This window comes from Vanrija albida (genome assembly GCF_041260175.1).
Source record: "Vanrija albida strain AlHP1 chromosome Unknown contig_2, whole genome shotgun sequence".
Taxonomy (NCBI): Eukaryota; Fungi; Basidiomycota; class Tremellomycetes; order Trichosporonales; family Trichosporonaceae; genus Vanrija; species Vanrija albida.
The window spans coordinates 2,062,513-2,084,707 of NW_027191421.1; the positions used below are offsets into that span (position 1 = coordinate 2,062,513).

The 22,195-nt window shown below is 65.3% G+C and overlaps 11 protein-coding genes across 11 annotated transcripts; 5 read left to right on the forward strand and 6 right to left on the reverse strand.

The window, feature by feature from the left end:
- Nucleotide 1: 1 nt before the first annotated feature.
- On the reverse strand, nucleotides 2-3,074 carry PFK1_2 (6-phosphofructokinase, alpha subunit; the record flags this gene model as incomplete). Its single annotated transcript, XM_069351046.1, has 4 exons — nucleotides 2-1,408; nucleotides 1,482-2,592; nucleotides 2,736-2,766; nucleotides 2,816-3,074. The coding sequence occupies 4 exons, from the start codon at nucleotides 3,072-3,074 to the stop codon at nucleotides 2-4; spliced, it is 2,808 nt and encodes a 935-aa protein (XP_069211432.1).
- Nucleotides 3,075-3,607: 533 nt separating this feature from the next.
- Nucleotides 3,608-5,503, reverse strand: NGG1 (Transcriptional regulator; the record flags this gene model as incomplete). Its single annotated transcript, XM_069351047.1, has 4 exons — nucleotides 3,608-4,105; nucleotides 4,155-4,936; nucleotides 4,974-5,093; nucleotides 5,131-5,503. 4 exons carry the CDS (start codon nucleotides 5,501-5,503, stop codon nucleotides 3,608-3,610), a joined length of 1,773 nt encoding a protein of 590 aa, XP_069211433.1.
- A 352-nt stretch (nucleotides 5,504-5,855) lies between these two features.
- Nucleotides 5,856-6,142, forward strand: Q8F55_002451 (uncharacterized protein; the record flags this gene model as incomplete). The annotated part of the gene is made up of 3 exons (XM_069351048.1): nucleotides 5,856-5,927; nucleotides 5,985-6,080; nucleotides 6,119-6,142. The coding sequence occupies 3 exons, from the start codon at nucleotides 5,856-5,858 to the stop codon at nucleotides 6,140-6,142; spliced, it is 192 nt and encodes a 63-aa protein (XP_069211434.1).
- A 174-nt stretch (nucleotides 6,143-6,316) lies between these two features.
- ERD1 (protein-ER retention protein) lies at nucleotides 6,317-7,965 on the reverse strand (the record flags this gene model as incomplete). Its single annotated transcript, XM_069351049.1, has 2 exons — nucleotides 6,317-7,124; nucleotides 7,169-7,965. 2 exons carry the CDS (start codon nucleotides 7,963-7,965, stop codon nucleotides 6,317-6,319), a joined length of 1,605 nt encoding a protein of 534 aa, XP_069211435.1.
- Nucleotides 7,966-9,067: 1,102 nt separating this feature from the next.
- Q8F55_002453 (uncharacterized protein) lies at nucleotides 9,068-10,698 on the reverse strand (the record flags this gene model as incomplete). The annotated part of the gene is made up of 7 exons (XM_069351050.1): nucleotides 9,068-9,156; nucleotides 9,212-9,488; nucleotides 9,527-9,753; nucleotides 10,124-10,302; nucleotides 10,338-10,377; nucleotides 10,558-10,565; nucleotides 10,652-10,698. The coding sequence occupies 7 exons, from the start codon at nucleotides 10,696-10,698 to the stop codon at nucleotides 9,068-9,070; spliced, it is 867 nt and encodes a 288-aa protein (XP_069211436.1).
- Nucleotides 10,699-11,532: 834 nt separating this feature from the next.
- Nucleotides 11,533-12,862, forward strand: Q8F55_002454 (uncharacterized protein; the record flags this gene model as incomplete). Its single annotated transcript, XM_069351051.1, has 3 exons — nucleotides 11,533-11,782; nucleotides 12,218-12,286; nucleotides 12,321-12,862. The coding sequence occupies 3 exons, from the start codon at nucleotides 11,533-11,535 to the stop codon at nucleotides 12,860-12,862; spliced, it is 861 nt and encodes a 286-aa protein (XP_069211437.1).
- A 589-nt stretch (nucleotides 12,863-13,451) lies between these two features.
- On the forward strand, nucleotides 13,452-14,465 carry Q8F55_002455 (uncharacterized protein; the record flags this gene model as incomplete). Its single annotated transcript, XM_069351052.1, has 3 exons — nucleotides 13,452-14,033; nucleotides 14,082-14,195; nucleotides 14,250-14,465. 3 exons carry the CDS (start codon nucleotides 13,452-13,454, stop codon nucleotides 14,463-14,465), a joined length of 912 nt encoding a protein of 303 aa, XP_069211438.1.
- A 296-nt stretch (nucleotides 14,466-14,761) lies between these two features.
- Nucleotides 14,762-18,661, reverse strand: YPK2 (Serine/threonine-protein kinase; the record flags this gene model as incomplete). The annotated part of the gene is made up of 8 exons (XM_069351053.1): nucleotides 14,762-14,816; nucleotides 14,876-15,240; nucleotides 15,278-16,344; nucleotides 16,454-16,645; nucleotides 16,764-16,916; nucleotides 17,568-18,007; nucleotides 18,067-18,176; nucleotides 18,608-18,661. The coding sequence occupies 8 exons, from the start codon at nucleotides 18,659-18,661 to the stop codon at nucleotides 14,762-14,764; spliced, it is 2,436 nt and encodes an 811-aa protein (XP_069211439.1).
- A 102-nt stretch (nucleotides 18,662-18,763) lies between these two features.
- Nucleotides 18,764-20,244, forward strand: TAM41 (Mitochondrial translocator assembly and maintenance protein 41; the record flags this gene model as incomplete). The annotated part of the gene is made up of 5 exons (XM_069351054.1): nucleotides 18,764-18,772; nucleotides 18,808-19,110; nucleotides 19,144-19,770; nucleotides 19,805-20,033; nucleotides 20,087-20,244. 5 exons carry the CDS (start codon nucleotides 18,764-18,766, stop codon nucleotides 20,242-20,244), a joined length of 1,326 nt encoding a protein of 441 aa, XP_069211440.1.
- Nucleotides 20,245-20,366: 122 nt separating this feature from the next.
- On the reverse strand, nucleotides 20,367-21,212 carry UBC12 (NEDD8-conjugating protein ubc12; the record flags this gene model as incomplete). Its single annotated transcript, XM_069351055.1, has 7 exons — nucleotides 20,367-20,476; nucleotides 20,511-20,617; nucleotides 20,689-20,729; nucleotides 20,763-20,851; nucleotides 20,922-21,017; nucleotides 21,073-21,154; nucleotides 21,204-21,212. 7 exons carry the CDS (start codon nucleotides 21,210-21,212, stop codon nucleotides 20,367-20,369), a joined length of 534 nt encoding a protein of 177 aa, XP_069211441.1.
- Nucleotides 21,213-21,390: 178 nt separating this feature from the next.
- Nucleotides 21,391-22,088, forward strand: Q8F55_002459 (uncharacterized protein; the record flags this gene model as incomplete). The annotated part of the gene is made up of 3 exons (XM_069351056.1): nucleotides 21,391-21,413; nucleotides 21,528-21,656; nucleotides 21,854-22,088. 3 exons carry the CDS (start codon nucleotides 21,391-21,393, stop codon nucleotides 22,086-22,088), a joined length of 387 nt encoding a protein of 128 aa, XP_069211442.1.
- Nucleotides 22,089-22,195: the final 107 nt, after the last annotated feature.

The following is a 22,195-nucleotide window of genomic DNA, read 5'->3' on the forward strand; positions in this document are numbered from 1 at the left end:
CTCACGCGCGCCGCCCGTCCTGCACCAGGCCGGCTCTTCCGCCCATGACCTCGGCCAGGTGCTTGATGCCGCTCCACCACACGTCGGTGCCGCGGCGCAGGCGCATGTCCGAGTGGCGCTGCACATTGTCCATGGACGCAAACACAATCTTGGAGCGCTGGATGGCGATCATGACGGCCGTATCGGGCGCCGCGTCCGAGCCCGGCTTGCGGCGCCCGTGGAACGCCTGCGAGTTGGGGTGCGCGTGCTTCTCGAGGAACTGCATCGAGAGGAGCGAGAGACGTGCGGCGCGGCAGCGGTCGAGCGGCGACGGCACGCCGCCCTGCAGCGTGTGGCCGAGCTGGGCCGAGCGCGCGTCGAACAGCTCCTGCCCGGCCTCCTGGCCCTCCTCCTTGAAGATCTTGGTGATAAACTCGGTCGTGTACACGCTCGACGCCTTCTCCGACTTGATGACGAGACGGCCCTCCGACTTGCCGCGCTCGTCGAGCGCGTAGCGCTCCTTGAGGAAGTCGACGTCGTCGAGCAGCCGGCGGAGCGAGATGCCCTCCTCGGGCGTGTAGAGGAGCACGGCACCAACGGCGAGCGCGCCGAGGGTCGCAATGTAGCCGCTCATGCCGCCCTGCGTCTCGACGACAAAGACACGGTTGCGCGACGCCGAGGCACTCTGCTTGATGGCGTCGCAGGCGACCACGAGCGCGTTGAGCGACGTGTCGGATCCCAGCGAGAAGTCGGTGAGCGGCACGTTATTGGACAGCGTGGCCGGCAGGTGGATCATGGGGATGTGGAGCGAGGGGTAGTCCTTGCGCGCCTTTTCGAGGCTGAGGATCGAGCTGTACGCCTCAAAGCCACCGATGAGCAGGAGCGCGTCGATCGCGTGGCGCTGCAGCGCGGCGGCCACGCCACCGAGGTCAATGCTCGGCAGGGTACGGTTCGTACCGAGCTCGGAGCCGCCGCGCGTGTTCCAGTTGTCGACGCGGAGCCACGACAGCTCGGCGACATTGTCCTCGAGGAGGCCGTCGAACCCGTTGTAGATTGCGACGGGGACGTGTCCGCGGTTGTGGCAGTAGCGCACGGCCTGGCGCGTGGCGGCGTTCATGCCGCCGGCGGGGGCGCCGACGTGGATGATGCCGACGCGCAGGCGCTGGTTCTCGGGCAGGTGGTCGGTGGTGCGGAGCGACGAGCTGACCTGGAACGCCTCGAGCATGTCGCGGAACTCCGAGTCACGGTACGACATGGCGAGGGCAAAGTCCTTGCTCTCGATGGCGGCGGCGACCGCCTGGGTCTTTGCCACGGCCTCGAGGAGGGGGACCTTTGTAATCTTGTTCTCCTGAATGCCGATCATGTAGGAGGGGGTCTCGGGGGTGGCCTCGAGGAGGGCCTCGACGGCCTTGACGCCTTGGAGGGTGGGCTGGGGCGTGAGCACGGCGACCACGAGCGCGCAGCGCGAGTGCGAGGGCCTGAAGCCCTCCACTACCACTCACGAGAATACGGTCGAAGGCCGAGGGCGAGCCACCACGCTGCGTGTGACCCAGCGTCGTGACACGCGTGTCGAGGCCCAGCTGCTCGACCAGCACCTGCTTGACGTGCTCCGCCTTGATGGGCTTGAGGTTGCGGTCGAGGGCGCCCTCGGCCACAATGACAATGCTCTTGCGCTTGCCGATGCGGCGGTGCTGGTGGAGCACGTCGCACATCTCCTTCTCCCAGTTGTCGCTCGTCGGCGGGTGCTCGGGGATGAAGATGAAGTCTGCGCCGGTCGCCACGCCGGCCATAAGCGCGAGCCAGCCGCAGTGGCGGCCCATGACCTCGATGACGAAGGCGCGGGAATGCGACGAGGCCGTCGACGAGATCGAGTCCACCGCCTCACAGATACGGTGCAGCGCCGTGTCGGCGCCGATCGTCAGGTCCGTCATCGACATGTCGTTGTCGATCGACCCAACAAGGCCGACAATGTTGAGATACCTGTACGCCTCGAGCTGGTCGTCGTCAATGTCGCCGTTGGCGTGCAGCTCGGAGAGCAGCGACGGCCACTCGCCGCGCAGCTTGTCGGCGCCGGTCAGACTGCCGTCACCACCACACACGGCGAGGCAGTCGATGCCGTAGCGGATGAGGTTGTGCGCTGCCTTGAGGCGGCCCTCGCGCGTGCGGAACGAGGGACACCGCGACGAGCCGATGAGCGTGCCGCCCTCGCCGAGCCAGCCGCGCACGTCGTCCCAGCCCACGCGGACAATGTAGCGCCCCTTGAGCGTCTTTCCCCCGTCGTCCTCCTCAGCCTCGACCGTCTCGTGGCCGGCAAACGCGGCCGCCACCTCGTCCGGGTCGCCCTCGCCCGCGCCGTCGCGCAGCAGCCCGCCGTACCCGAACGAGAGGGGCGCGTCGGCGAGCGGCGCAATCGCCTTGGGGTCAGCCGCGGCGGGCTCGTGCGCGCGCGCGCCGAGGTCGAGCGCCGAGAGCCCGGCAAAGCCGACGCTCTTGGGCCCGAAGGCAGGCGATGGCGCGGCCGAGGGGCGGCGGGACACGGCAGGCGTCGGCTCGGTCGCGTTGCCGCGCACCAGGCCCTCCCAGCCCTCGCGGATAATGTACGTCTCGCAGCCACTGGGGGGTGTCAGCTCGAGAGTCCTCCGTGGCCAGGAACAACAGCCGGAAGCCGCCGCCTTATCTGCCCGATCGCCACAGTCGTCGCACCGACCGCACCCGCACAGAGCGGTGGCTCCGTGCCCAGCCTATTGCCGACTTACCGAGCGATTCCCTGGCGCACAACGGCGCGGACTGCGGTGTCAGCTGTCTGCTCTGTCGTGTCGGCGTCGCCGCCACCCACCGGCCGCGTTCATGCCGGCAGAGTCGCCGCCCGAGGTGAGGACGGCGATCTTGCGCGTGCGCTTGCCCCGCGCTTTGGGGGGCGCGGCGCCGTGCTCCGCCGCCGACTCGGACGGCGGCACGACGTGGACGGGGGCGTGGGTCATTTCGTGCTGCTGTTCGTGCTGCTGGTGCTCGGGCTCTGGCGCTAGCTCTAGCTCGAGGTCGGCGTCGGTGTTGTTTTGCTCGCTGTCGGTGATGTTGAGCTCTTGGTGGGGCATTAGTGGGTGAGAGCGAGAGAGAGAGTGCGATGGAGAGATCCCGGGGGGCGCTGCGTGTTTGCCAAGGACGTCGAGCAGGAGCAATGGGGTCCGTGGCGTTGCAGTTGTCCGGCACCCTCCCTCACTCTGCCTGCACCCTCGCATCAGCTCCGAACACGACTTTTTTGTGACGCACTTGAACTTTGCCGGCGGTATTTGGCTTGCAAGTGGCCAATAACATGGCAGCTCTTGCCCCCGACTATCAGCGCGACACCCACTCAGCGATAACCCTCACAACCCTCAACCCCCTCGATACATACGTCGTCTGCTACAACCCTGGGGATAAAAAACTCTTCTCTACTGGCTGGACAACCCGCCCCCTCTCAGCCCCTAAGGCCCTATGCAATGACCCCATCAATGCCGACAACAACAAGCGCCGCAGTGGCCATGCCGCAGCTACCCCGCGTCCTCGTGCGTGCGTCTGCCCTGGCCCTCCACGTGCGCCGGAACACTGCTGGCCGGTAACAGTAAACACTCTAGGCTACACTCAGCCCTCAGACCGCCGTGCCGTCCACCTCGTCCTCATCCGCCTCGTCCACCTCCATGGCCTCGTCGACAGTCTTGACGTCGCCGTCCTCGTTTTCGTCGACAATGCCCTCGTAGATGCTCTTGGCGGGCAGCCCGGAAACTTCTCCATCCGGGCGCTCGTGCATCGTGCGGCCCACCGTCTCGATCCATCTGGAGCGGACACTCAATAGCCGTTTGAGCGAGTCGGGAACTGGAGGCCGACCGTTGCCGGAGATGACACCATTCTGCAGTGTCTTTTTACCGCTAGAGCCGTGTTTCTTGATGCGCTTGGCCCACAATGCTTCAATCTGCTTTTCCGTCTCCTCGAGCACGCCCTGGTACTCGCCGTATGCGAGGCGGTCTGTTGCAATCTTGCCCAATCGCGACTTGCGCGCCTCGTTGATCGCAGTCTGCTGCAGCAACAGCCGCTGGCACTGTCTGAGCGCGGAAGTGACCTCGTCGTCGTCGCGGTTGGCCGCATCAAACTGGTCGTGTGAGTACCAACCGCACGCCGCCGATCTGCGTTCTACTCACCTCCTCGTGCTCGCCAAGGAGCATGACCGAGCGGAGCTCCTTCTTGACGCGGTCCTCGAGCTCGACGACGTCGACGCGCGTCGCGTTCACCGCCTCGCCCTCGGGCTCGGGCTTCTTCTCCGCCTGCTCCTTTGCGGCCGCCGCAATGTCGTCGCCGCCAATGACAGCGGCGACCACACGCTCCGTCATGGAGCCCAGCCCCTTGTTCTCCTCGAGCAAGTTGGCGTCGCGGATCTCTGTCGGCACGCAGTGGACCAGCGGGGGCTGGTGTGTCCCATTCGCCGCCTGGCGCAGGTTTGGGACCGAGAACCGCGGCGTCGTTCCCGGCGGCAGCGCGTCCTCCTCGTCCCATATTTCAGTGTAGTGCCGTCCCCTCTGCGGGATAAGGTACGAGTCTGGTGTGTCGGCCTTGAAGTTGAGCATGGCCAGGTCGTCCTCTCGAATGTCGCGGATGTAGGGCTCGACGTTTTGCCAGAACGTCGCCATGGCAATCTGGCTTGGCGCCTTCTTGTCGCTGTAGTCCTCGTTGACCTCGCTCTGGCGCTTCGGCCCGGCCGGCAGCGGCTTCTGCACCTCTGGCCGTGGGGGCACCAGTGCGCGCTGCGGCGGCGCAGGCAGTGTCCAGTCAATGTGCCCGCCCGGCAGGGGCGCCGACGCTGTCGACGACGGCGTCGGGCTCGGGTCCACGGGTTGCGGGCGCGACTTGTTGTGCACGCCGGGCGCGAGCTTGAGCTTGAGCCCGGACGTCGACGCCTGGTGGGGCGGTGGTGTCGAGTGCGCCGCTGCACGTCAGCCCTGCCCCGGCTCGCAAGCACCCACCCTCGTCGTCGGAATCCAGCACGCGCTTGACCTTTTTGCGCTTCTGCATGCCGCCGTAGGTCGCCTGACTGCCTGGGCGGAAGCTGGCCGAGGACGCATTCGACGGGGCCGGCGACGCCGCTTACCGAGTCAGCTCTCCCCCAAGCCATAAACCCACCTCTCTCATTCTTGACCTTGACGTCGGGGTCGACTCTTCTCCGCTCGACGGCATCGAGCGCGGCCCCCGCGCGCTTGTTAGCCGCCAACGCCGCGCGCTCGCGCTCGTCCGTCTCCTCGCGCTCCTTGCGCTTCTTGCCGTCCTTCTTGCTCTTCTTCGCCTCCTCACGGAAGCTCGCCGCGCTCTTGCCTGCCGGCGCCGTCTTCTTGGACACGGCCGGCGGCGGGGGGAAGGCGGCTATCCTCGTTGCTGTCGACGACGACTGGGCCTCGAGCGCCGAGCGGAGCGACTCGAGGTCCTCGGTGTTGGGCACGGGCGGGTACGTGCCTGTCGAGCTCATGAGCGAGAGGAGGGTGGGTGCGCGGGGGGCCATGGTGGGTACTGGCTCTCCGGCTGGGTGGGGGAGTGGGAGTGGGTGGTGGGTTGAGTGTTGTTGTTGGGTCGCGGTTGTGATGCGCCGACTGGAGTCAGGCAAGTGACCCGCGCGGAGTCATTTGCGAACAAGTGGCGACCATGTGTCAAACAGCGTGGCATGACCCTGAAATCGCACAGACGAGAGCGGCGGAAGCAATTAGACGCAACAAGGAAGGCGGGAGTAAACCCACGTGGCACCGGAAGTCAGCAGCACGGCGGCGCTCGAAGCAAGATAGCAAGAGTGCTGCGCGACTGCCGATGCAATCTCAGTCACGACCAGACCACCACCACACCTTCACCCCCCCCCCGCCATGCCACCACGGTTCAAGGACAAGGCGCCGCTCAAGACGCTCGCAAAGGCGTCTCAGTCCTGTGCGACTCAGGTGAGCTGCTGTTGCCCCATGCCCGAGCTCGTAGCAGAACAGCACTCACCCACCCAGTCTCTTGCATACGGCCAGTGCATCGGCCGCTCGTACCAGGACGTCAGCAAGGACATGTGCGCAGAAGAGTTTAGGGCGTTCAAGGACTGTGTCCAGGTGGGTGTTCGAATGCCGCCGTGTCTCACCTGCCGCAGAAAGCCATCGGAAGGAAGTGGTAGACCAACTGGACCCCCCACCTGCTCAATTGTACTCGTATCAACATTGCACGCGCACGGCACCCCGCCCCGCCCCCGATCCGTCACAAAATGCCATTGATAATACTACTCTATAATGCTGTCGTCTACTGAGGGCTGTCAAAGCCAGTGTCGCTGTCAAAGCCAGTGTCCATGCGTCTAGTTGTTGTCATCGCTCTTATCGGCCCAGAGCACGGCTGTGCGTTCCCGTCCGGTGCGGAAACGCGCAAGCTCGCCCATCTTGACCGCCTCCCACTCGACGCGGATAAACACCCACATCCAGCGGCGGACGAGCTCGAGCGCCTCCATGAAGAAGACGCCAGACTCGATCTTGCTGATGGTGTGCAGGTGGGTCGAGAGGTCCAAGCTCCACGTAAAGCGGAGGATGAGGTCGAGGAGGGCGAAGAGGTAGTAGACGATGGGGTCTGGGAGCAGGAGCGTCTGGCGGAGGCCCCATAGTGGCTGTTTTGTCGACGGCGACACGTCGTTGAGGCTGTGGTGCTCGGGGTGAGGGGAGCGCTGGTGCGTATCGCGGCCCAGCGTGCGGCGGATGCGCGCGAAGAGGCCCCGTGGTGGCGACGTGCTGCGGGACGCCGGGGTGAGATGGCCCGAGGGGTTGTTGTCTGTCGACGACGGCAGCCACGTCTCGAGCTCGCACAGCGATAGTCCCCAGTCCATCTCGACGTCCCAGTAGAACGAGAACATGGAGTTTACGACGACGGCGAGGAGCCACAGGCGGAAGACGGGGTGCTCGCCAAACCATCTTGTGGGTGTCGTGTTGAGCTCGGCGGGCGTGACGCCTTTTGCGGCGGCAACCTCCTTGACAACGTCCTTCTGGGCGGCAGACAGCAGGATGACGGGGAACGCCGAGGCGTACTTGAGCGCGTTGGCGAGCGGCCGCTTGGACTGCCAGCCCGAGTGGTAGAACTCGAGCATGCACTGGCGGAACCGGAGGAGGTATGGCAGGCTGGGGCGTCAGCACAACACGACACGGAATAACCCTCGACTCACCCAACCATGGCCAGCGTGATCCACTTGGACGCGCCGTGCGGCGCGACCCTTCCGTGCGTGATACCGCCAAAGATGATCTGGCTGGCCGAGACGTACAGGTCACCGAGGACCTTTGCAAACGACGTGAGGATATCGGCGAGGATGACGTCGGCGAAGAAGATCGGCGCGTTGGGAGGCGGCACGAGGATGCGGTGGATACTCTTCCTAAACGCCCGGCGTTCGCGGTACGCTATCCCCCTCCACGGGAGGAGCGCTGCCGCGAGCGGCGCCAGCGCGATGAATCCCACGAGCCCGCGCCACGCCTCCATCTTGTCCGTCTTGTCGCCAGTAATCGCGCGGAAAACAGCCCAGCCAGCGAGGCACCAGGCCGCGTACGCCAGGAAGAGGCGATACACCGGCCCGTACAGCTTGGCGCTGGGCGGGCGCGCGGCAGCCGGCGGCGGCGTGTTGGCGCGCGGCGAGTCGAGCGCATGCCTGACGTGCGGGGCGATGTGGGCGGCCGCGCTCGCGGGCGGGAGCGAGAGCGTGTCGAGGGCGAGGTCGACCTCGCCCGCGTCGACGGCGCCCACCGGCGGGCTCGTGAGGTCGCCGAGCGCGTCGTCGCTGTCCCGTATGTCGAGGATCCAGCTGCTGTCCAGCCCGAGGAGGTGGAGCACGTGCAGGTTGACTGCCCAGAGCAGCATTGCCAGCCCGACGAGGAAGAGGACGCGGAAGGGCAAGGGGAAGCCGGCGGAGAACTCTGGCAGCTCGAGCGGCGTGATCACCTCGACGGCTTCGGGGGGCGTGTCGATGTCCATCGTGGCGTGCGGCGCGGCCGCGGGCTGGGCTATGTCGGTGGGTGCTACGAGGTGGAGTGCGGGCGAGCGTGTCGAGATATGGGTTGTTGTGAAACGTACGTCGTGGCAGGCGTTGCTGCGGGTTCGATGGCGGCGGCGGGCGGCGGCGGTCGTCGAGGATTTGGTTCCGCCCGCCTGCCGCGGCCCGGCTGGCTGGCTGGGCCTGTAGTGTTCCTGGCTGGCCCAGCCAAAGTCGTCTTGGCAACATCCGCCAGGGGCGAGTTGGTTGTTTACTTTGACGACGCGAAGGCGACAGCGGCGTGTGTGACGATGCACGCGACAAGGCCGCCAACATGCAATATGGCAGAGCACAGAGCTCGTGTCGGGTTATTTTCAGCGCTCGCTCACGGCGCATGGCTCACTGATAAACTCGCGTGAGTGGCACGGGCACTGGGTGGTGCGTGTTCACCATGCTCGAGGGGGCACTCTGAAACCGTCTGCATGCTATTCGGCGCCGGCTAGCGTGTTGTGTCTAGTCTTGTCTCGTCCTCGCTCCGTTAGCCACGGCAGCCAGCCACATGTGGCGACCGCCGACGCCGCGCGCCTCCGGTCCGACACCGCGGACTCGGACAACTCACTGATTGCGATTGTCAACCCTGTTGATTGTGTATCTTAATCTTCATGACGCTATCAGGGCACAAGTCACGCGCGAAGCAGCCAGAGGCAGCAAGCGAGCGGCGTCCAAGCGTGGTGGCCGGCGTTCTCGGACACGAGCTCCTCGGCAGCGCCGACACTCTCTCCGATGCTGACGCGAGCCACCCAGCACCACCCAATGCCGCCGCCGCGGCTTGGCACGCCGCACCGACCTCGCTCCCCGCGCGCAAGGCGGCATTCGGACACCCACCCACTCAACTCCGCCAGGTAGCCGACCGCTTCGCGCGCGCCCGGCTGCGCTTAGCCAACTGCAAAATCGTACATGCGAGTGATCTCTAGACTGTACAGCGTCTCCGTGCTGTCTATCATCTATTAGCGTGGTGCGGTAGATGTGCTGGATGTGGGATGGATATGGGGATGGGATATGGGTATGATTGGAGTATTGGGGAGGATTGGGCCACGCCGCCGCCTACTGCACCTGGGCGCGGACGCGGTCGACGACATGGCGCAGCTGCTCGAGGAAGACAAACATGAAAATGGTGTTCGGCGTCAGGCGGACTGTTCGGGTCAGCATCGGTCTCGGACGCCGGGGCCAACGCAGCCGCACACTCACTCCATGCAGGCAGCCAGCCTTTGAACAGGAACCTTGGGCCCTCCTTTGCCCAGCTCTTCTTGAGCACCGCCATAGGTCCGCCGGGGCCCTCGCGGGCCATGACACGCGACTTGATCACGTCGGCAGGCGAGCAGACGGTCGTGGCGACGGTACCGGCGAGCGCCGAGGCGACAAAGTGCACGGGGATGCCGTCCTTCATGTCGGTGTGCTGCAGGATGAGGCCCTTGAACACGTCGTACGAGACGAGCTGGGACGAGTTCATGAGGACGGCACGAATCTGGGCGGTTAGTAGACAGCCTTCAGCTCTTCACTCACAGTGTTGGGGACGACGCCGCGGAACAGACTGCCGGCACCCTCGTCCTTGACCATGCGATAGACGCCGTGGAAGGCGTTGCGGTAGTGCAGCTGCTTGTCCTTGGGCTTGATGGGGTCGGAGATCATGCGGACGAGGACAACGTCGGCCGGGTTGCCGGCGAGACCGCCGAGCGCACCCGCGCCGGCGGAGGCGATAACGAGGTCGCCCATACTGAGCTTCTTGGTACCTGCGGGGTCAGCGGGGCTCATAGGTCGGCGCGATGTGTCTCCTCCACCACCCATTCCTCAGCGGCGTCGCGTCCAGCAGATACCACAAAGCCACCCGACGACTGGCCTAAGATCCGGCAAGGCACGGCCATCCGCGACCCGGGTTTTCGCTCAAACCCGAGTGCCGGTGTGGTGGGGCTGAGAGTACGAGAACATGGCTGCGCGAGTCGCCTGCATGTGGCCAGCCCCTCGCCGCCATGCTCTGTGGCTCGCTGGGCCGATGGGCAAAGCTCCGAGTAGAAGCTCCAGCCCAGCCAACCACCCCCACAAACACCAACCCCCACCCCCGCGCGTTTCCCGACGCCCCGACGCCCGCCCTACCACACTCACCGTTGTTGGACAGCTGCGCCTTGATCACATCGTACGCGCCGAGCCTTGTAAGCGAGTAGGTCATCTGGCGGAAGATGCTAGCCGTGAGGCCAGTGTAAAAAGCACGAATGCCTCCGCCGGCATACACATCCTTTACGGTTCCGACGAGGCTCGTCTTGCCCTTGGTGGTCTGGAGACGCCTGGGTGTGAGCTGGCGCGGGGGACGTAGACTTACACTCGCATGAGGTCGAGGGGATGCGTGCAGCATGCGGCCACTGTGGGGGTGAGCGCTGGGCGTGGGTCCGTGCGGGCGGGTACTCACTCGATGCGGCGACGCCTGTGGGTGGGTGCGATGGGGAGTGGAGCAAGGAGCAGGCGAGCGATAGCGAGCGACGAGCAGCAGCGGGGGATCTGGGTCAGCACGGAACGGGGGCTGGGGCGAGATAGGAGCGCACCTCCGAGCCTGGGGACGTCAGCGTTGTCCACAGCAGGAGCGACGGGGGAAGGCAGCCTGCCTTCCTCGGAGGGGCACCCGCCCACATTACTCACCAGAATGGGTATTTCTGAGGTATTCTCTTATCTGTTGGCTTTGACATTGTTGCGGCGGCGGTGATGTTGTGGTCTATGCAATCTATGCGAGAGGAGGTCTGGAAGTGTATTAAAGGGAGACGCAACGAGCAAGAGATGCGTTGCTGTACGGTGTTCGGAGTTCGGTTGCAGCACAAGTCGTAACAATTTGAGTAGAGTCGACGTCGGAAGTGGTGGTGCAGGCGACGCTCTTGCAGGACACGGGCCGCCGAAATATTATCAGTCGTCGGACTTGGCCTACAATGCTCCGAAATCACAAAGACTGCCTGCCTGCCCGCCAGCCAGCAGCCGCGGCCGTCATGAATTCATTTCGAACCACGACTGTAGCATTTCGAACTCGTCCACCAAGAATAACGGGCAGGGTCACGTGATTCGCTATTATGCCCAATCGGCACTGCGGCGACGAGGCGACGAGCAAAGGGGCGAGGAGGGTTGCATATGCAATACATCCTCGCTCCGTCGCCGAGCCGAGGGAGGAGGCTGCCCGCGTCGCCGAAGCTGTGGCAGTGGTGATGGTATCGTGTGGCACTGCGAGTGTAAACAAGATCAACAAGAGTGACTGACCAGACTGCCATCACTGGTGCCTGCTAAGCGCCTCGATCCCCCCCAGCCAGCGCCTCCCCCGCGTCAAGCCCAATGCTAATCAACCTTCCTTCCAATTGAATACCAGCCCAGTCTAATCTATCCGGGCTGTCGGTCCGCGGTACCGGTCTTGCCCTCACCTTCCCTCTCCACTCCGCTGCCGGCGGTCCATCGGCCCAAAGCAAAGCAAACAGCGCCATAATCGAGAAAAACTCGATCCATCTCACCTTGCTTCCATCCACCCCACCTCACCCACAACAATGTCGGCGTACGCAGCATACGCGGCCTACGCAAAGCCCCTGGGCGCATACTATGCGTATGTGCCCACGCTCCTCTCGCCCGTGCACCCCAGCTACCTCCCCATCGGCCCGCTCGACGTCGTCGGTTTAATGCGTCTGTCCTCGGTCGTCAACTGGGTCGCCAGTGATACAAAGGGCAAGCCACGCGCGTCGGTGCTGCAGGAGATCTTTGGAATCTGGGTGGTGATGTGTGGCGCCGAGACGTTTTTGGGTGAGTTAAGCGCGAGCGGAGCGAGCGCGAGGCTGGGTGGTGGACGGGGAAGGCGGGAGGTGGGCGGGGGTGGTGGGGGAAGATCGGTCGACGAGGAGGAAGGCGCGTTGCGGGCCGACCGTCGTGGAAGGGACGATCGTCGTGGAGGACTCGGCTTGGAGGACACGCCGACAGCGCGACCCCACGACCCGTCCTCCACATCCCCCTCGCGCTTGCGACGCGCGCCGGCGTGGCACCGTGCAACGAAGCGCGAAGCATGCCGATAAGGCGCAACCGTCACCTCCTCGCCCCCTCGCGTGAGCCAGATCCCCACCAATGCATGCACTCGGTCCCTTGCCGACCAACCTCCACACCTCCACACCCACCTCCACCTCGGCGCGAGCGCGCCGCGGCGACTCCGGACCTACTCCGAGATTGCGGACGCTGACCCCGCAGCGCTCGCGACCGGCGTCACGCCGCCCTGGCTGCTGAACCCGACGTTCCCGATCGTCGCGGCGATCATGCGTGAGTTGCGTCGTGCCCCACACGCTGACCCCAGACCTGGTCAACACGCGCACGCCGTTGGTCAAGCTGCTGCCCGCCAAGCCGACGCTGGCGCTCGAGCTCGTCGCGGCCGTGCCCGACGCCATCGGTCGTGTGCTCCTCTGCACGCGGTTTACCACCCTGCCGATCCTGTACCCCGGGACCTCGTGGCTCAACCTGCCGGCGACGCCGAGCACGCTGCTGCTTGTGCCCTTCATTTTCGCCGTGCCGTTCGCCGCGTTTGCCTTCACCGGCGGCAACCTGTTCGCGCCCGAGGTCAAGCTCACGACGCCGGCCGAGCTGCGGCCGTGGGGCTGGACGGCGGTGGACGCGTGGATCCCGCTGTTCATCACGACGCTCTTCCTCATGCTTATTGGGCCGAAGAAGGGCTGGCGGTACGGGTTCGGGACGTACCTGGACGAGGACGCTGCGGTGGTTGTGTGCGCGATTGTCACGATTGTGATTTTCGAGGCGCGGGCGATCTGGAACTTTGCCCCGAGGCCGAAGGAGAAGAAGGCAAAGAAGGCGAAGAAGGAGAAGAAGGCCAAGGCGGAGTGAGCGGCCGCGCGAGCGCAGCGAGCGCGAGTGTGAGGGGGGGCGGGGGGCGGGGTGGAGTGGAGGTGGGCGAGGCGGTGTGGCGAAGGCGGCTGGCCGTGGCGGCGGCGGGCGGCCGTGGCACGGCTTGTCCTGCTCATCCCGCTGTCCGAGGCTGCGGGCCGACGAGCCAGCTGTGGTCCTGAAAGCCGACATACACGATATAGACTGTAGATGTGGGGTGTGTGATGCCACGAGTGGCACGAGCGTGGCATGAGCCCACTATCCAGCGTGTGGTGGGTCGTCGAGTGGGTCATCGGCGTCGCACAATGCCAGACACCGGCGCAGCGCGCAGTGCGGTGTGTATGCTGCAGCGCAGACGTCGTCGAGCAAGCACCGCGCCACTCGTTTATCAAGCCGACCGACCCACTCGACCCACTGGTGGACCCACTCGCTCCCCCACGCCCCACTCCCCCACTCCTGACTCATCTAGGCGGTTACTTGTGCGTTGCTTGGCGGACACAGCCGAAGCATTGCTCGCAACACCGGTGTATAAGACGACGTCGATGCACCTCCCCCCTCCCAAACCCCAGCACCCTCCCCCAGCCAAGCCATGACACTCGCCCCAGCGCCCTACTACACGGGCAACGCGTTCACCACGTCCCCGCACGGCGGCGGGCAGGCGGCCATCATCCTCCTCCCCGCCTCAGATCCCCGCCTCCAAAGCGAGGAGTGGAAGGCGGCCGTCGCGCGCGACTTCAACCTCCCCATGATCGCGATCCACGCGCCGCTTCCCCCCTCGGCCGAGGGCACCCCGCGCTACTCCGTCGAGTGGTGGCTGCCCGACGGCACAGAGGCGCCGCTGTGCGGACACGCGAGCCTCGTCGCCGCGCACGTCCTCCTCCCCCACCACGAGGGCGCCTCCGCGCTCGAGTTTGAGACGAAGACGCGCGGCGTGCTCCGCGCCACGAGGGAGGGAGACGGGGGCGAGATCGGCGTCGCGCTGCCCCTGCAGGCTGCGGCTACGCCCTCCGCCTCAGAGAAGGCGCGGCTCGCGCAGATTATCGCCGGCGCGGCGGGGCTCGAGCCGGACGCAGTGGTAGAGCTCACGACGTGGCAGGACGGCGGGGCCGTCACGGCCGAGGTTGGGCCGGGCGTCGACCTCGCGTCGCTTGCAGTTGATACCGAGGCGCTGGTGCGTGGCGCTCGCTGACTGACGAGGCGGGCTAGGCTGACGCCGCAGCGCGCGATCCCGCACCACGCCATCATTACCCAGCTCCTCGGGAAGGGCGAGCGCGGCGTCAAGGTCCAGAGCCGCGTGTTTATCCCCAACTGGGGCGTGCCGGAAGACCCCGTGGTAAGTTGGTAGCACACCCTGCCGCCCCGCTCGACTCGCACACTGACGCACCAGTGCGGGTCCGGCCACTCGGCCATCACGGCACACTACCTCCTCGGCCCGGCGGCGGCGCGCGTCGGCACCCTCGTGCCCGACGCCGCGGGCGCGACGCTCGACGCAAAGCAGCTCAGCGAGCGCGGCGGCGCGCTCCGCACCAGCTTGGACGGCAAGAGCGTGCGCCTCGTCGGCAGGGCGTGGCGCACAGGCAAGGGCGAGCTCGAGGTGTTGTAGTGGTCGTGTATGAATCCGGTTTCAGTTGGCGGAGTGCTGCCCACTGTTTGCTCTTGCTCAGCCCCCACTCGACGCCGTCTCCTCTCCGCTCGCCGCTACCGCGGCTCGCCGACCCCCGCCCGCTCGCCGCTGCCGCGGCTCCACTTCCGATGCGACAAATACATCTCTCTGCAAAGCACACACCAACGCCAACGCCATGTAGCGGCGCATGATGGGTTGGTTCTAGAACTCATGTATACCGGCACGCCGTGCCGTGGGGATGGGGGTGGGGGTAGACGCTGCGCCACCGACACCGCTTAATACCGCCCGACGCTCTCGCCCAGGGGCGATACGCTCCACGAAAAGCCCTCGCTGCGGACGTCAGTAACGCTTTACACCACTCGCCTGCGCTGCGCGCAGGCTCGACTCACAACTGCTGCTGCACCGTCTGCGACAGGTGCGAATCCGCAACCACCGAATCCTGCGGCACCTCGCTCGTAAACTCCTCGTCAAAGTTGCTCGTGTCAATCGCACTCGCAACCGCAGGCTTGAACGGCGGAGGAATCTTCTTCTGCAGCAGCTTCTTAAAGTCAATGTGGCGCGCAAAGAACGGGTGGTCCTTGATCTCCTGCGCGCCGTTGACGCCCAATCGTCGAGCCGGGTCGCGGTCGAGCAGGCGCGTCAGGAGCGACCTCGCCTCGGTGCCGACCTCGTCGGGGAAGCGCAGAGGGTCCGACAGAATCTTGCGGTACATCTCGTTCGTGTTCTCGTCGTAGAACGGAGGGAGGCCGGTGAGCTGGCAAGTCAGCAGAGGATCACCCAATCACACGCACCATCTCGTAGAGCAGCACACCCAGCGTCCACCAGTCGACGCATTTTGTGTAGCCGTGGCCAGACAACAGCTCCGGAGCAAGGTACTCGGGCGTTCCACAGAACGTGTTGGTCGTGTCATCCGCACTCATGTTCAGCTTGCAGAGGCCAAAGTCGCACAGCGCAATGTGGCCAGTGTAGTCGAGCAGAATGTTCTCCGGCTTGAGGTCGCGGTACACCACATTGAAGCCGTGCAGGTGCTCCAGCGCAAGCAACAGCTCGGCAGCGTAGAACCTCGAGCGCGTCTCGTTAAACTTGCCCTCGCGCTGCAGGTGGTGGAACAGCTCGCCGCCGTTCACAAACGCCAGCACCAGGTACAGCTTCTCCTTGCTCTGGAACGAAAACTTAAGAGGCACGATGAACGGGTTGTTGACCTGGGCCAGGACCGTGCGCTCGGCCAGCGTATGCGTCACTTCTGACCTCGACACGATGTGCGCCTTGCGGATCGTCTTGAGCGCGTAGATACGCAGCGTGTCGCGCTTTCGCACCTGCATGACCTTGCCAAACGAGCCCTTGCCAATGACCTTAAGGAGCTCAAACGAGTCAATCGTGAGCGGCTGGCCGAGCGCAGGCTTGAAAGACACCTGGATGTGCAGCGCACCAGACCCGCTCGACAGCGGAATCCACTCGTCGGTCAGGCGGTTCGTCTCGAGGTCGGGCGTGAAACGCAGGCTGCCGAGCGACAAATCCGCATTGCCCATGTCGGCAGACGCGTCGCTGCCCGCACGAGGCGCAGAGGTTCGCAGGTACGCGCTGATGCCAATCTCCGAGATACGGCTCACGTCGAACGTCGCGCTGTACATCCACACGGGGTTGGCCAGGTCGCCTCCGAGCGCGTCGACAAGCACCTCGTTCTTGTCGAACTCGAGAACCACATATGGCAGCCACCACAGCTGCTTGCGCTGCAGGCTGTCGCGGTTTGGTCCAGCGCGGTTGGTGGTCGTGATGCGGGGCGACGACGACAGCGACGAGCTCAACGCCGACGTGGGGTGCTGCTGCAGCGCCGTCTGCACCGGAGGGGGCACGGGGACTGCGGGCGTCAGCGTCAGTGCGCCGGCATGGCGCAATGCCGAGGGCGGGACACGGGTTTCTTCATCGACAGATTCCCTCGGCCAATGGCACCGACTTGCACAACTCACCGCCTTGGGGCAGGCTCAGGCCCTTGCCTGCAGTCACACGGATACGGAGGATACCGCTGCGCGCCACGGGCGGGCTAAGGATCGGTGTCGACTCTCCGGGGTGGGGGTTGCCTGGCGTCGGGGTGGTGGAGCGCGAGTTGTCGGCCGGCGACGGCGAATTGTGCGACTTTAGCAGTCCCGAGTCCTTGAACTCTGTGGGTTGTGAGGCGGGCGAGTGTGCAGGCGGTGAGGCGATGACGGAGATCACCAACGGTGGGAGGCGATGCGTCAGCAACCACGCCGCGTCCGCTGGTCACTCGGCGTGACTCACTCTTTCCGAGCTTCCACGACATGATGAATTGGGTGGGAGAGGGACTATGCAAATGCGAGGTGTAGGTTGGTGTGGGCGGGAATGAAGGCTCGTAGAGCTGACGATGGCTAGCGGGGAGAGATGCGGAGGTGACGGGGGGAGCACGGGTCGCGTCTGTCTATTGCGGGTGGCGGGGCCAAGGGTGTGGCCGTGTCTGCTCGCCGGAGAGTGCTCGAAGCGGGTAGCTGCTGCCTAGATGGCTTGGAAGAGTAAAGTTTATGGCAAGAGGATGAGATGGAAGTGTTGTACGTTGATTGTTGTCGACGATGACAAGCACAGATGAGGCGAGGGGGGGGGAAGGGGGAGGGGGACGAGGGACGAGGCAGGCGACGAGGGAAGGACCCGGGGGAAGGCAACGAGGCGTCGTTGGCCGTGGGTGGGAGATCGCCCCGCGTGCGGTGCAGCAGTGGGTGAGATTTGATCCCGCTTCCCCTTCACCCCTACCCTGCTCACTCAAAACATGACGTCCTTGCTGTTTGGCCCCTGGCACGACAGTCGAATGAGACGATGATAAACCACGACTAACCCATACCCAAACCCATGCATGCATCTATCGACGAGACGACCAGCTTTCGCGACGAGCAGGACTCGCGCTCCGACTCCGCCCACGGCCTCCCCAGTCGGGACTGGGCCTCCGGGCTCCACCAGCACGCGCACCCCCTCGACCGCCTCCACCTCCACCGCCACCGCCGCGCCAACTGCCACTGCCGCGGTCGCGGTCGCGGTCGGCCTGGGCGAGCGCCGCACCAGCGCGTCCCCACGCACCATCGGCGCGCGTGTGCGGTGGTGCGTCGCGCTCACCACGGCCGCCGCCAAACCGCCCAGCCGGCGCCTTGCCGTTCGCTGCCGCGCCGTTGGACTGCGCTGGTGCTCTTGGCTCGGGCACATGGATCGACACGGACAGCAAGTCGCCAGTTACAAAGCCATAGGCGTCGAGCGTCTTCTCCTCGACGGCCTTGCCGCGTGTTGGCGCGTCGCCCAGCTCGCGGTCCATCGCCTCGTCGGCATCCTCGTCTCGTGCCCGCTCGACCGTGGCGATAAAGTCGCGCCCGTTGAAGTTCACCAGCTCTTTGGAGCGGTACAGACCCCGCTCTGACGCGTCGACGTAGACGTGCCGGAAGGCGTATCGCGCCAGCGGGGAGCGATACGTTGGAGGGAAGACGGAGTAGAGCTGCTGGATGAGCGATGTCGGTGTCGAGTGGCTCCTGGGCGAGATATTAGCGTCTTCTCAAAGGCCGGAGTCTCCCCCTACGCCGCCACTCACCACCCGTACACCTCAAACTCGTCCCGGACCGGAAACCTGCCGTCGTCAAAGTCGATCAACGGCGTATGCTTGTTCTTGGTGACAAACACGCGGATGAGGAATGGGCAGGCCTGGGATTAGCGCAAGTCAGACGGTGCATATTACCTCGGCCTCCGGGTTAGGCTCTCGCCTTGGGCTGGGGCTGCGCGATGGCGACCGGGATGGGGACCGCGAGCGCGAGAGCGAGCGTGATCGAGAGCGCGAGGGGGAGCGGGGGGAGCGGGGCGAGATGGAGCGCGGCATGGTCGGTGCCTCGGAGCTGCGGCCGTATTATAGGGTGTTCTTGCTGCTGTACCAGCCGTCGATGCCGTCCGGCTCCTTTTGATGGTCGAGAAAGTGATGCTTGTGTTGCAGCTCGAACTCGTTCAACTTGGTCGCGCCAACTTTGGGTGGTGGCGGAAGTAAATGCGCTTACCTAATACCACGTGGGCTCCATCTCGGCTTGGCTCGATGCCGATGTGGTGAGCGAAGTGCCCAAAATGTCCAACGAGCAGTTGTAAACATCTTGATCCTCGTCCACAGCAAGCATCGTCCACTTCTGGGCTGGAAATCGCATTGGAGAGTATAGGAGAAGGAGTGGTATACCCATCGCATCAACATCGCGCCTCGATAAAACCCCAGCCACCTCCCTCTCACCCCGCGGGCAGCTCGTGTGACCATGAAGACGGTGCGTCCCACACCTTCCCCAGTGCTGACGAGCAGACCACAGCCATCCTATTCACGGTGAACGCTGTCGCCGGCAGCTCCAGACGCCTGGTGCTCACCTCGGCGTCGGTGCGATTGAGCGCCGCAGCCCGCCAGCACTCCACAGCGGCGTCACCACCGCGCCGGCTGTCCTCTACCGCCGCGGCGCTGAGCGAGGCGGTCCCCGAGGAGCCCGCGCCGCCCGCCGCGACGCCATACGACCGCTTCCGCCCCGTGGTCGACTCGTTCAACGCCAAGATCGACCTCGCAGTCGCATACGGCTCGGGCGTCATGGCCCAGGCGAACGCCAGCACCACAGGGGTATGTCCCGCTCAGTGGCCCCACTGACCCAAGCCTCCGCCGCTCACAGACTTTATCATCGCGACGCCGAACGCGGTCGACTTTCATGCCGTCAACCTCCGCCAACACCCCTCCCATTACCCCCTGTACGCGCGCGTCCTCGGCCCACGGTTCGTCGGCTGGCTCACCGAGTCGTTTGGCGCCGGGCTGTGGTACGTCACCATGGTCAAGTTTGGCGATCTTGAAGTCAAGTACGGCGTGATTTCGACGCCGACTCTCACGAAGGACCTGGAGAACTGGACGACGCTCTACGTCGCAGGGAGACTACACAAGCCGGTGTTGACGCTGGCACTGAACCCGGCGCTGCGGCCGGCACTCGAGGTGAACACCCACTCCGCGCTGGCACTCGCCCTGCTCCAGCTCCCACCAGGGAAGGAGTTCAGTGAGCTGGCGTTGTGGGAGCAGATTGCGGGCATCTCGTACTCTGGCGACCCGCGGATGAGTGTGCCGGGGGCGGAGAACCCAGAGAAGGTGAAGAACATTGTGCGGGGCGAGGGCGTGCTCGACGGATTTAGGTCGCTGTACGGGCCCCATCTCGCGACCGCGGTTGGCCTGCGGTGGGCGGGCGACAAGAACGGGTTAGCAAAGGAGTGGAAGGGCCGCGGCGAGGCGTTGCTCGAGGTGCGTGATTCGAGCGAAGCTCTCCTGACGTTAGCAACCGGCCACGAGCGAGCACTTTGGGTCCCTGCTCGCCCAGCTCCCCCTCACGTTGCGCAAGAACGTCGCCAAGCACTTCCGTCCGACGATTGTCGGGTCCATGGTGTCACAGGACGTGCGGGCGGCGCGCAAGGAGGTCCGTGCAGCTGAGCTGCCGCTGTACCAGGACCCCGCGTTCTGGGTGCGGGTCGCCGAGGAGCCCAAGTTCCGCGAGGTGGTATCGAATGGTGCGTCGGAGGTTAGACAAGTTGTACCTGAGCCAACCACTGACGCTGCGCAGAGGTCCGGCACATCATCCGTCGGCCAGCGACGACGCAGAGCATCAAGGGGCTTGTCACGGCCGGGCTGGTCAAGTCTGTCGTCTACTCGATGGCCAAGTTCCGCAAGTGGCTCGCCGCGAAGCGCAAGCAGGCCAAGCACGCCCCGTCATCACCATAGCCCCCCCTCGCCCTGCCCACCCTCTTGTCATAATGCGATGCGATGCATCTGTACAATATATGGCCGCTCTCGCGGCCGATGCTCGCGCGTCCGTGCGTGCGGGCGCGCCTCTACGCGCCGCTCTACTTTGTCACCTTGTCAAAGGCCTCGCCGCGGACGGCGCCGCCGCGCATCGACGTCTTGACGTTGGAGGCAAACGTGTCGCGGTTACGTCGGAGGTCCTCTGCCGCATCTGGCTGTCAGCGCGGATTTGGGTGCACTCTCACCCTTGTTGAGCGGGTCGTCGGGGTTGGGCTCGAGGAAGAGGTACTGCAGGCCGACCATGACGCTCGAGAGGTTGAGCACGGGCTTCCAGTCCTCACGGAGGATGTTGCTGCGGGGTGAGCGTCAGCGAGCGGCGCCAGCCGCGACCTGTCCGCGAGCTCGTTAACTCGTCCCACTCACAGGCACACGTTGCCGTCGAGGTCAAGGTTGGGGTGGTAGATCTTCCGTCAGCGTGCCCTTGCCCCCGCGCTCACCTTCTGCGTACACCGCACCTTGGGCGGCTCGTGCGGGTAGTTGAGGTTGATGGCAAACGTGAAGTTGAACACGCCGCCCTTGTAGATGCCTGCGGGGGGCCGTCAGCGCGAGTCGCGCGACATCCGCGGCGCGGCAAGCCCGCCCCGCTGACTACGCACCCTCGTCGGGCGTCAGCGCCAGGTTGAAGTTGAGCACGTCGGCCGGGTCGGGGAAGACCATCTTCATCGTGTCGGGGAGTTCGAGCTCGGTGAGGTCTGGGCGGGTCAGCTCTACTCTTGCTCGAGCTGTGTGCTCAGCCGGCCGACGCACCCTTCTGCACGCGCAGCTGCGCGGCCGTCGTCTTGGGCTTCTTCTTGGCCGACGCCTCCTGCTCCTTCTTGAGCGACCAGATCTGGGGGTGGGTGTGAGTGGGCTGTCGCCTTGGCGCAGTGCATACCCACCTTGATCATCGTGCCGCCTGTGTCGTAGATGTTTGTGGTGAGAAAGAGACAAGACGCGTTCGCGTGACTGACTGAACTTGGCTCCGTCGAGTTGGCGGCGGGCGGGGCTGGGCGGGCGGCGGCAACTCGTCGCCGCTGAAGCCTCCACTTGATAATCTTCGACAGCGCACTCTGACTCATCACTCCCATGTCCGACCTCTCGCACAGCGTGTAAGTGGCGGCGCTGAGCTCTGGACAATGGCGCAGCGGCGCGCGTGCTGCTGCTCGCCGTGGTGCATGTCGCTCGCTGTGGCTCTCGCCTGGCTTGCTCGCTTACGCCCCCAGCACCCTTAGGATACCGTTCCACACGGCGCAGCACGCGGCGCACGCCAAGCGCGCGCTCGACGTCGACCGCGAGGTCAACGCTGGCTTTGTGGAGCGGACCACCAAGGTCGAGGGGGACGAGCTGGTTGTGTGAGTGTCGCGAGCGGAGCGAGCGGCGTGCGGTGTGCGGTGTGCGGTGTGCGGCGGGCTGACGCCGTCTTCTCGACTCCGACGACCTCCCCTCGCTTCAAATTGGCCCGCTACCCCTCTGATCTCGTCCTGGACATCCACCTGCTCTGTGCTCTCGGTCCCGCGTCGCTCGCTCCGCTCGCGACTCGGCCCCGCAGCCTCGTCCGCGCCACCTCCCTCCGCCTCCTCCGCCTCGCGACAAACTCGTTCCTCTCCTCCGTCGAGCTCGTCCTCCGCACAATGGGCGAGTTCGCGCCTGACCCCGACGAGGCGCAGCCCACTGACGCCGAGCTCGAGGCCGCGTCGGCCGCCGCGCGCGCCGAGGGCGGAGGGCGCAAGGGCATCGAGCTCAAGGGCGGAGCTGGCGCCGGCGGGGGCGAGGAGATCAAGTAGGGGCGGCGTAGCTGCCTTTCACGAGCCACAGCAGGGGCGAGCCACCCGAGGCCGCCGAGTAGACTTGCCGACGCCGACGAAGAAAAGGGCCACCGCCATGGGCCACC